Raw genomic sequence first — 12,314 nt, 5'->3', positions numbered from 1 at the left:
GAATTTTTCGAGAGTTCCCAAGGGATTAGACAAGGTGATTCACTCTCTCCTTTTTTGTTTGTTATTGTTACGATCCAATGTCTCTTAGGACCTGATTATCACTAAAATTGAATGTAAACTGTCTAGATGGAAAAGTAAAATAATCTCGAAAGAGGTTAGTTAATTCTCATTAAGAGTGTGTTGTCATTTATGCTCACATATATGATCGATGTATTTATTCATTTTCTGAAGAGTGTGGAGGTGAAAATGGATAGAATAATGTGTAAATTTATATGGGGGTCTTCTAACTCATCATTTTTCAATTTAGTTGGTTGAGATAATGTTAAATATTTTAAAGATTAATAAGATTTAGATATTTGAGATCTTATTTCCTTTAATAAGGCTCTTCTATCAAAATTGTGTTGTAAATTTGTCACAGTACCGAATAGTCTTTAGGCATCGATGATCAAATATAAGTATGGTTACGATTGATCTAGTTGGTTCACAAAAATGTCTAATTATCCAACGGAGTGTAGCATTTGGATGATAATTTATTCTATGTGGAACAGTTTTTGTGAGCAATCTAGATTCATTGTGGGGGATAGTTCTTCGATCAATTTTTGTGATGACATTTGATATAGTGTCAAAAGTCTAGTTACAACATATTCTGAGCTTGCTTCCATTGTTATATGTAGAAATGCCACAGTTAATGACATGTTTGATCCTCGATCTAATGGTTTTGTTTGCCGAATTAAATATAGAAGGAGATTAAACATTATAGAGAGTTTGTTCCATAATAAAGTTTTACTTTTGGTATGACGCAAATAAGTGTCCCCGTCTGAACAAGTCGTTATGCGTTGGCAAGACATTGATAGTTTTCATGTGGGGCATTGTTACAAGTTGTTCGCTAAGATAAGTTAATATATTTTTTGTTGGAATAAACTTTGAGAGTCAAAAATTTCATCCAAGATCTCGTTCTTTGGATGAAACGTTATTCACTGTGAAATTCTTACGAATGATATGTGCATGAAAAAATTGTATTATGGTTAGTCGTTGTCGTATGTGTCATAGGGAGGTTGAATCGACAATTCATTTACTTTTGCATTGTCGAAAGGTGGCTAGTATCTGAAGTCTTTTGCGGAATATCACTAAGATTCATTGGGTGATGCCCGAGTCTTTGAGTACTTGTTGAGAAATTTGGATTGATGCGACTAATATGACAGACATACATAATTGGATTACCATAAAAAATATTTTTTGGTGGACTATCTGGTTTGAGAGAAATCGTTGAAATTTCACTGATCGTAGTTGTCCGATTCGTTTTATTCATAATGTTATTATTATTATTTTCATCATTTTTAATATATATATATATATATATATATATATATATATATATATGGACTTTTAAAAAAAATTAATTTAATATAATTAATATATAAATGTTACACAATTAAAAATTAAATTATTTATCGTAAAATAATCTTTTTAAAATCTAACATTCTTATAAACTAGTAAGTAAAATAATCTTTTTAAAATCTAAACATTCTTATAAACTAGTAAATGTTAAGAATTAAATACAGTTACAAAAATTAGAGTTAACAAAAATAAGTATAATATTTAAATTAGATTAAGGTAGAGACAAGAAAATATTTTTTATTTGAGATAAATTTGATAATATATTAGACTTCATTAAGTATATTTTGAAAAAAAAAACACTTTATAGTAAAATAAAATTATTTTTATATCTAATTATTGCGATGACATATTGAATAATATTCCATTATAATTATATTTTAATTTAATTTTTAAAAATAATATTTCCATAACTAAATCAATATTATATATATTTTTAATTTATAAATATTATTTCATTTGAAATGTCATATCCTTATCGTATCATACCTTATACATGCCATATGTAATTTTATTTTTCCTACCATAGATCATACGGAATTTAGATTATCAAATAATGTAAATAAAATTAATTAGTATTTTTTTTCATGAAAATAAAACATAAATATCTCAAATCCCATAAAGTTTTTCATCAATAATTTAGTTTCTTTACTAAAAGCCAAATAAGATAATATATTTTATATAAGAGAATTTTTTGCAATGATTTTATTAAAGAATATATTTTCATGATTAAAATAATAAAAGTTTGTTAATTAGGTATTAACTTTTTACTGATAAAAACAGGGAATAAAAACAAAGATAAGGGAATAAATTAACTTTTCATAATTTTATATAAGAGAATCTCTTTTGTGATTGCAGAATAATGTGAAAAGAAAAATGCCAAAAAAATCGAACAAGACAATAATTATCAAACCAACACTATCTAAATCTAATACATCAAATCCACAAGATAAGGTTAAATATGATCAGAATATAAGCAATGTGGATAATAAGACCAAATTTAAATTTTGTTTAAAAAATCTACTAAATTCACTTTAGAACTATTTGAAGTAATGTTAGTTAGAACCTCAAAATTTCTCTTGAATTCACAATCCACCAACAATTCTAAGAAAGAAAAACTGTTTTCGCTATCACAAAATTGGATATAAATATGGACCATGGATTCATTCATGCCCAAAATAACGAAAAAATAACGAAAAAATGCAAAGTCACTTCCTTTAACAAACATAATGAGAGAAAAGATCAAATACATAAATTAACCTCTCTTTTTTCAAAGGGTAGCCATCTGTCTTAAATCGCCATCATCATGCTCAACCTGACAATATAAGAATCTTAGTTAGTGCCTAAAGAATGTACAAAAAAACTGCGACGCCAAAAAAAACAATCTCTTTTCAAATCAAGAGCAGACAGAGAAGAGAGGATGATAGTTTATTACCTCAACAATCACTTTAGATTTCTTCTTTGATTTAGCATCACCCCGTCCATCTTTAGAACCCTTTCTGGGTCTCTTCTTTTCAACAGTTTCTTCATCATTATCTGTTGGAAGAGCTTCATACATCAATATACTAACATTCCACAATATTCACTTTTGTTTTAGAATCCATCTGATCAGATAAATGGTTAATAATTGTCTAAATATGTTTCAGACTAAGTACAGATACATCTTGGTCAATTTGAAATAACTTTTGATGTCTTCATAAACAAAAAGTGTTTTCAAATGTGATCCCCATCTACATGACACCTAGAGTGATAACTATTTTCTCATATGCTTCATTTGTGAAAAGTTCCATAATATGGGTTTGTTCAGATGACAAGAAGGCATGAAACCATCATGTATTTAAATAAACCCTACTCAAGAAGGCATGAAACCATCATGTATTTTTCAGGTACAGTTTGTTTCCATCATGTCAGCAATTATAATAAAAGAGTTCTTTAGGTAAAATGTTATAAAAATATAAACTAATGGTAATTTAGTTTTTTGGTTGATGAGTAGATTGGATCTATAGGGAAACAATTTCAAATAACCCACATCAAACAAAGTCTTAGCCATGGAAGACCCTAGAGCTTGTTTGATCTTGGGTTGTTTGTTTTTTTTTATAAAATCCATTCATCCCATCATCAATCAAATCCTTCATATCGTCGATAAAAATACCAAATCACCTCTACTTTAAAAAAAAAATATTAAAAACAAAAAGATATTTTAGTAATTGAATTCAAACCTACTTCTGCATCAATCAATGTTTTGATTTCATAACCAAGATTTTTCTAAAAAATAACCCTACATCAAACAAGATTGAACTATTATTATGTGCAAAAAACAATTAAAGTTTTACCATCAGCTATGGACATAGCGCCCATATCTTCTATATCTACGAGTTCATCATCTCCTTCAACAAACTCTGGCTCATATTCCTGCCAACACAAACCAAGTTATGTCAATAATATTGTGACTGGAAAATATACAGATTAGGGCAGAAAAGTAATTACCTCCTCTTCATAGTCTCCTTCAACATACTCTGTCTCATATTCCTGCTAACACAACCAAGTCATGTCAATAAAGTTGTGACATGAAACACTTTTCTCTGGAAATTTACATAGAAGAGCATGCAAGTAATTACCTCCTCTAGCTCCTCTTCCTCCTCTTCAACAGCTTGACCGGCCTCAACATCAAGAACCTTCTTATATTCTTTTTCCGGATAGTTGTATATCTCACCATACACCCCCTTGTGGAGTCGTTCGATCAACTCCGTCTCAATAGTCTGTAAGATTCACATTAATAAAAACAATTGCAAATTATCCTCCCATTTGGAAACATTTTATAATAAGTTATTGAATCTATGTGTAACTAAGCTTTGTTCTAAAATGTGATCTCATATGGATCCACATCCAGATGGGATATCTGCCAGGAAAACAATAGGTGTTTCCAAATGAGACCTATATCAGCTGCAAAAGGTATTACCTTCTCTAGAAGTGCTGCCTTTTCAGCCTTCTCCTCTCTCCTAGACTCCCGCTTCATGTCTTTCCTAGGAGTTGTCATTATCTTTTCCCTACGAGATGATGATACAAAATGGAAATATTGGAAACGTATCAAAGTTTAATAAAAACAAAACCAGGAACAGCAACATCTAAACTTGGGTTTTGACAAACAAACAATGCATCAGAGAAAAACTAGGCTACCTTGTCTTCAAAGCAAGCTTCCTCATTCGGATCCGCATCTGGGTCATTTTAGTCAACCGCTGCTTCGTCTTGTGTACCAGAAGCTGTGGCCAGTACATCTATATAATTTTCAAGTGGAAAGCATGTTAAGTAAAGAACAAACAAAATTAAACAAACCCATCAAACAACGCTCTATTAATCTTACCATATGCTTGTCAATAATTTCCAAGGACTTCTCATAGTTCCTTGGCAGCTTAACTCTTTCCCACAACTTGTTTGGCGTATGAGCTCTTTCTATAGTCTTCATATACAAGAAGAATACACCTGACCAGAAAAGAGCACATGATTGAATTTTGTCAAATTAATTGAAGAGTATAATAAAGGGTCAAGCTAAAGAAGAAAAAGAAAAGGAAATTGAACCTTCATGTTCCCTAATGGTTCCATAACGACTATTCGCTAAGGGACATGAACTCCGATTGCAGATACCAGTAACATTATATAAGTTACGGCAGAAATTACCCGTTTCCAACCTAGAACAAACAAATTATAACACCAATCAGTCTAGTCTAATGAAGTTAACAAAAAAGAACAGAAATCTCAAGAGATAAAGAATTACTTCGCCATGTAACTGCAGTGATTGTGACGAATCACATGCCATATAAGCTCGTCGTGCTGCATCTTGTTTTAATAGAATAGGATTCTTCTAATTTCAAAGAATTAAACATGAGATAAGAACAACAATCTATACAATATACTGCATATAAACATTATACAGGCATCACAATGCACAAATAGGGTAAGAAGAAAACCTGCGGCGTTCGACTGATCAAGAATTCGTAGATTGAGGCCGGTAAGCTGATTAAGGCGAATGGCGGCGAGGAGATTGAACGGGCCTTACGAATTTAGGGTTTTTTTGAAAAGGGTTTATTTGCTCTCTTCAAATGTAGTCTTCAGCAAAAGTTCTAAATTGACCCCTTATATTTATAGTATAATAATCGAGTTGAAAGATTTGCAACTAATATTATTTTATTAAATAAGTAACCCTAAGTTAGTATTTTATTTTATTTTATTTTATTTTATTTTTTCAATTTTTTATTGTTAAATTATATATTACATAAATTTAAAGTAATTTTATATATTACATAATTTATGTATTTAATATAAATGAAATAAGTTACATTTTCATTTTCAATTAAAAAGCTTACAATTATAGTCATAATATTTAATAATATTTAGATAACTATAAATTATAATAAACTGATTTTAGACAAGTTGTATAAATAGTCATTTAAAACAACACATTCATATTAAAAAAAAAAACTTAACACACTATTAGTGTCTACATTATTTAAAGAAATAATCTCCTTAAAAGAAAATTTGAAAAATTTCTACAATTTTTTAAAGTTATATATTTATTCTAATGAAAAAATGTTAAATCAGTTTTGTAAAAATAAACTATAAATAGATATCTAAATAAAATGTATGTGACACAATTAAATTTTGAACATAATTTCTTAGTTTTTTTTAATTGAAAATTCAAACATCTAAATACATATTCTAAGGGAAATTTGATAAAAGGGTTATTTCCAAATTTAGCATAGGCCAAATAACATTTTCAAATATAACCTTTTGCCTATGGAAAATATCTCTTTTGTCCTCAAATAAAAAAAAATAAAAAATGGGAATGTCAGTGGCACTTTTAGTTTCTTGTCTCCCATTTCCCTCCCTCTCCACCAACGTCCTTCATCAATGTTTCCCCCTTCATCCTTCATCATCGCCTGCGACGAACGATCCAACAAAACCAAGGAAACCGGAATGTCTTTAACATTCAGGTTAGTTTTCTGTGTTTCCGTTTCCGTTGCCTTCGTCGCCTTCGATGTTTCATCGCGGAAATGGAAGAATGTTTAGGGTTTCGTCGTTTAGAGTCTAGGGTGTAGGTTAGGTCATGGATGAATGATTTTAGAGCTTGGTTGATTGGTCGGTGGAAAATACATCCGACGAAGGCGACGATGCATCTTTCGCAGACGAATATGCATTTTCCGCCTGCGACAGATGCATTTTCCGCCTGCGACATATGCATTTTCCGCCTGCGACAAATACATTTTCTGCCTTGCATTTTCCGCCTGCAATTAACACTGACTGAGCACTGACTTCTGTGAATTTTTATCAATTACAGATCACATGTATGTGAGTGTTTTCTCCTCTTTGATGGAGACTGGAAAACTAATGATGGTGGTGTTCGTTCTTTTGTCTCAAGTTAATGTCGTGGTGTGAATGTACCCCGAAATGCTACATATGAAGAATTAGCTGCAATTGTCTATAATTCTATTGGTGTGGACAAATTAAGATATGACTTAGTGTTCCAAATGAAGTATAATATGTTAATGATGAATTATCCTCCTGCAACAATCATTGGAGATAGCGATGTGGCGTTCTATTTACAAGAACTCTCGTCTTCACTGCCCAATCATCGCGCCCCACTATGTGTCTCTTTAGTAGAGAAGGCAATACCTTCAACTCAACAAAGTGAAAGACCAGAAAATGACATATTTGAGCAACAAGATATCTTCCCAAGGCAGCGAGATGTATGTAAGCAGCGAGATGTATGTGAGCAGCAAGATGTATTCCCAAGGCAACAAGATGTATCTAAGCAGCAAAATGTTTTTGAGCAGCGAGATGTATGTGAGCAGCAAAATGTTTTTGAGCAGCGAGATGTATGCGAACAGCAAGATGTTTTAGAGCAGCAAAATGTCTTCCCAAGTCAACCAAGCATTTCCCATGTTAGGAAAACATTCAGCCATACTGAGGGAACCAAGCACTACTTCTCTTATGAACCACTCGAGATCGAAACACCTGCTCCATTAATTGAAAATGCATTGGAAATGGGTACGTTTTTTGATAACAAAAAAGAAATACAATTGAGGTTGCATAGACATGCGATGTCTAATCATTTTATCCTTAAAGTGGTGAAGTCAACAAAAAAATCTTTGATTTGTAAAATGTATGGCTGAGAACTGGAAGTGGAAATTGCGTGCTAAGAAAGGAAAATTCTCGGAGATGTTTGAGATCAGAAAATTTGTAAAAGAACACACATGCTCAATTTTAACGAGACAAGACAATGTGAGGCAAGCACCATCATGGGTAATTGCGAAGTGTATCAAACGTAAATACATGGACCATCACCATGACCACATGCCTAAAAAAATAATGGAAGACATGCATACAAGCTATGGGTTAACTTTGACATATAATAAGGCTTGGAGCTCAAGGGAAAAGGCCTTAATGGCGGTGCGAGGAACTGTGGAGGATTCCTATGGTGAATTGCCATCGTACCTGTTCATGTTGCAGAAGAAGAACCCAGGTACCATAACTGACATCCAGACGGATGAGAAAGGCCACTTCAGGTATATGTTCATGTCCCTAAGGGTTTCAATTAGGGGTTTCATAGGATGTTGTCGTTCTGTATTGTGCATCGATGCCAGCTTCCTTAAGCACAAAGTTGGAGGTCAACTACTGGTTGCGATAGCATTGGATGCGAATGAGTAACTATATCCCGTTGCTTTTGGTGTCGTTGATTTGGAGAATAATAACTCTTGGACATATTTCATTCAACAACTAAGGTTGGCAATTGGATCAGTCCCGGATCTCGTCTTCATATCCGATAGACACCCAAGTATTGCCAACGCCGAAAATGCATTTGTCGCAGGCCGAAAATGCAATTCTGTGTGCAGGAGATAGATGCAATTATGTAGCTTACTTGATCATGTAGCCAATTCTGAGGCCTCAACATTCCGATAAACAAATCTCGACCAGCAAAGAAAAGAACCAGATTTATCTTGTCTTCATCCTCCAGCTTCAACCAGTTTTTCAAATCATCCATCAGTTCACTATCATAATCTAAAAGAGGATTGACAGTTACTGGATCACTGAGTTTAAAAGTTTTCCCATTAGGGTCTGTGTAGTTCCCCAATTGTGTGGACTTCTTCTTTCTCCGAAAATTATGTCCCTCATATTTTGTTGGAGTCAATTCTAATACATCATCATCCTTCTTCTTCTCCGACTCCACCTTCCTTTTCTTGGCCAACTCCTGCAACCTCTTCTTGGTCAACTCGACCTTCCTCTTCGTGCCCAACTCCTTCTTTTTTGTGGCGAACTTCTTCTTCTTCTTCGTGGCCAAATCTTCATTCTTTCCCAACTCAGTCTCATCAACAACAACATCATCATCAGCTAATTTTTTATTTTCATTCTCAACAACAACAACATCTTTGTTTTCAGCCTCAGAAGCAATATCTTCTTTCTCATTCAACCCATCAACTCCATCAGCATCTTTGTTTTCAGTCTCAAAAGCAATATCTTTTTCATTCTCATCAGCTTCTTTGATCATCTCCAACCCAACATCATCATTCAACCCATCAGTAGCAACACCATCTTCTTTCTCATTCAGCCCATCATCATCAGCTTCTTTGTTCATCTCCAACCCAACAACATCATTCAACCCATCAGCAGCAAAGACATCTTCTTTCTCATTCAACCCATCATCATCGGCTTCTTTGTTCATCTCCAACCCAACATCATCTTTGTTCTCATTCAGCCCATCATCAACAACATCATGACCATCTTTGTTCATCTCCAACCCAACAACTATCTGGGTTTATTTGCTCTCTTCAAATGTAGTCTTCAGCAAAAGTTCTAAATTGACCCCTTATATTTATAGTATATAAATCAAGGTGAAAGATTTGCAACTACTATTATTTTATTAAATAAGTAACCCTAAGTTAGTATTTTATTTTATTTTTTTTTTCAATTTTTTATTGTTAAATTATATATTACATAAATTTAAAGTAATTTTATATATTACATAATTTATGTATTTAATATAAATGAAATAAGTTACATTTTCATTTTCAATTAAAAAGCTTACAATTATAGTCATAATATTTAATAATATTTAGATAACTATAAATTATAATAAACTGATTTTAGACAAGTTGTATAAATAGTCATTTAAAACAACACATTCATATTAAAAAAAAAAAACTTAACACACTATTAGTGTCTACATTATTTAAAGAAATAATCTCCTTAAAAGAAAATAGATGAAGTTAAATTAGATCATTCAGCCCATCATCAACAACATCATGACCATCTTTGTTCATCTCCAACCCATCATCAACAACAACATCTTCTTTCTCATTTAGCCCATCATCAACAACATCATGAGCATCTTTGTTCATCTCCAAATCCTTCTCCACTAAATCAGCAACAACATCTTTCTTCTGTTGTTTTATTTCACCCAATAATTTGATTATGTGATTGAACATAACACGTTGATCCTCTTTGATGATCTTCATTTCAGTTTTAAGCTCATTCACATCCCTTGTCAGCTCCTTCATATCCTTTCTCAGCTCATCAAACTTGACATCATGATGGGCTTGAGTCACTCAATTGTCTTGGCTAGTTGGAGAATTGTCTTCTTTATGTTGAGGACTCGTTGCTAAAGGGACATGGCTAGATTCACGAGTAGTAGACCGAGAGGTGTCTTGGATAGATTCATCACTAAATGACTTCTTGGTCCTCTTGGCTAGTGTGACTTTAATTGGTCTTCTCCTCTTGGGCGCCGGTTTGGGAGTACTATCATCTTCATTCTTTCTCTTCCTACCATCCACTTCAAATAATTCATCATAAATGTAGCCTCCCATTTCTTCAAAGTCTTCCCCACAGTAGTTCTCTTCTCCGCCTCAGACTCATCAATCTTGTTAAACACATTGCATTTCAGGAGGGCAGTGGATACCTCTTGGATAGTGTTGATGTTACTTCTGGAGGCTGTAAAGAGTAATATCCTTGGGCATATAGATTGTTCCTCGGTCATATCCGCAAATTTGGGGACAAATGTCTTCATAACCAAATATGTCCAAACTTGGAAGGCTATTGCGAACCCACTAATAGTATAAGCGACATCACAGTTCCCCTTGCAGGTTTCATTCTTCTCCACATATAGTTGCCGAAGATGTTTCATGTCCTTGTCAATACCCTTCAAGGTTGAATTGAATGACACCTTTCCCCATGGAAATTGAAGGAACATCTCCATGTCCTCCACCATGCTGAAGATTTTCAAACATACCCTCTTCCTATTATTAGATCCAAAAAGACACTGGTAAATAAGGTTGATGAGCCCAAGCTTCCATGCATCCTCCTTCTTAGAGCATCGGAGGAAAACTGTTTGAACCTCTGTCACTCTAACAACTGTTTTGCCACCAAAATATTTATGGACTAGGGGTGGACATTCTTCAACGTGCCAGTTTTCGATCACAAGAAATCTTCCAAAATTTAGGCCTGTCACCAAGGCATATTCCTTCATGCCCCAGTACAACTGCTGACCATTGACTAGGAAAGTTATTCCCTTCGAATTGGAGCTGCTTTTCCTCATAAACATCTGATGGATTATTGTTCTTGAGAAAATTACAGTCAGGGCTTTCAATAGATACTGAAATTGAGTCTTCATAGCCCTTTCCATAAGACCAAAGTGATTAAACTTGTCCTTCGTCTTTAACAAGCAAGTGCAAGTGGATTTCCATGAAACACGGCCAGGAAAGTTCTCAATAACCGTTTTGGTTTTGCATTTGGTTGGTGCCATATGCAAAAAAACATTATGTCAGACTAATGAAAGCAAATACCACTTCTTTAAAGCAAATAAGACATCTGTTGCAGGCGACTGTGCATTTGTCGCAGGCGAATAGTATTTTCCGCCTACGACAGATGCATCGTCGCCTGCGACAGATGGATAGTCGCCTGCGACAGATGCATCGTCGCCTACGACAGATGCATAGTCGCCTGCGACAAATGCATCGTCGCTTTCGACAACCTACAACAGCCTTCGACAGATGCATTTTAAACCCAAAACGATCAGTCAGCCAATAAACCTAAACCTAAACCTAAACAATAAACCCTAAACCATTCTTCCATTTCAGCATGCATGGAAGATAAACGATAGAAAACGGGAAAACTCGGATAGAAAACGGGAAAACATGGAAGATAAAACCCTAAACTCACCTTCAATGTTGCGGGCTTGGATAGTCGTTCTGGATAGTAGTTTTGCTTATCGCCGGGGGCTCGTATATGTCGTCGGGGGTTCGAATAGTCGTCGGGGGTCGGGGGAGAGGTGGGGTTTCGTGGGTTTGGATCGTCGTCGGGGGAGAGGTGGGGGGTTTTAGGGGCTTTTCGTCGTCGGAGAGAGGTGTGCTTGGACCGATCGTCTTCGGCTTGGATCGGTCGTCTTCGGGGAGAGTTGAAAAGAGGGAGAGGGAGGGAAAACTGAAGGGGAGAAGGGAAGGAGAAGGAAACTGTTTTTTTTAATTTAAGGGCAATAAGGTCTTTTTGCATAGGAAAAAGGTTATTTTTGAAAAAATTATTTAGCCTATGCTAAATTTGGAAATAAGCCTCTTATATGGGGTTATTTCATCAAATTTCCCTATTCTAAATAGTCTATCTGAGGTATGAGGAATGATAGGGAACACGAATTTGAGAGTCCGCGTAAATAGAATATTTTATTTAAACATTGAAGATATTCTCTCTCCTTTTACTAATTAATTTATCTCTAACCAATTAATTTATCTATATTCTCACGATTAATTATTTTTTCTACTAATTATTAATAAATGAATTTTTTTCATTTATTTCTTTATATTTATTATCTCTTATTTAACTATTTAACTGAACTTAACACTTTACAACCATCTCTCACATTATTTAATTTTATTATATCA

At 33.8% G+C, this 12,314-nt stretch overlaps 1 protein-coding gene across 2 annotated transcripts; it reads right to left on the bottom strand.

Moving 5' to 3' along the window:
* Window positions 1-2,446: 2,446 nt before the first annotated feature.
* LOC124942148 (protein MAK16 homolog) lies at window positions 2,447-5,498 on the bottom strand. 2 transcript variants are annotated; one of them, XM_047482576.1, is made up of 11 exons: window positions 5,361-5,498; window positions 5,168-5,254; window positions 4,972-5,081; window positions 4,757-4,875; window positions 4,573-4,670; window positions 4,355-4,442; window positions 4,014-4,154; window positions 3,883-3,924; window positions 3,729-3,807; window positions 2,831-2,931; window positions 2,447-2,710 (listed from the first exon to the last, which is right to left on the bottom strand). In XM_047482576.1, the coding sequence occupies exons 2-11, from the start codon at window positions 5,227-5,229 to the stop codon at window positions 2,666-2,668; spliced, it is 885 nt and encodes a 294-aa protein (XP_047338532.1). In that variant the 5' UTR covers window positions 5,230-5,254; window positions 5,361-5,498; the 3' UTR covers window positions 2,447-2,665. The 2 variants fall into 2 exon arrangements, with proteins under 2 accessions (XP_047338532.1, XP_047338533.1); XM_047482577.1 differs by having other exon boundaries at window positions 5,168-5,251.
* Between the last annotated feature and the right edge of the window lie 6,816 nt (window positions 5,499-12,314).

This window comes from Impatiens glandulifera, chromosome 6, assembly GCF_907164915.1.
Source record: "Impatiens glandulifera chromosome 6, dImpGla2.1, whole genome shotgun sequence".
Taxonomy (NCBI): Eukaryota; Viridiplantae; Streptophyta; class Magnoliopsida; order Ericales; family Balsaminaceae; genus Impatiens; species Impatiens glandulifera.
Note: the sequence above shows the minus strand (reverse complement) of the source record. Positions and strands in the feature narration are given on the sequence as shown.

Bases quoted from the DNA above. Each gene is read 5' to 3' on its own strand.
- LOC124942148 (XM_047482576.1), bottom strand. From the start codon at position 5,229: ATGCAGCACGACGAGCTTATATGGCATGTGATTCGTCACAATCACTGC. The intron at 5,082-5,167 runs GTAATTCTTTAT...TGTTTGTTCTAG, and splicing joins CACTGCAGTTACATGGCGAA to GTTGGAAACGGGTAATTTCT. The intron at 2,932-3,728 runs GTAAAACTTTAA...CTCTTCCAACAG, and splicing joins CGCTATGTCCATAGCTGATG to ATAATGATGAAGAAACTGTT.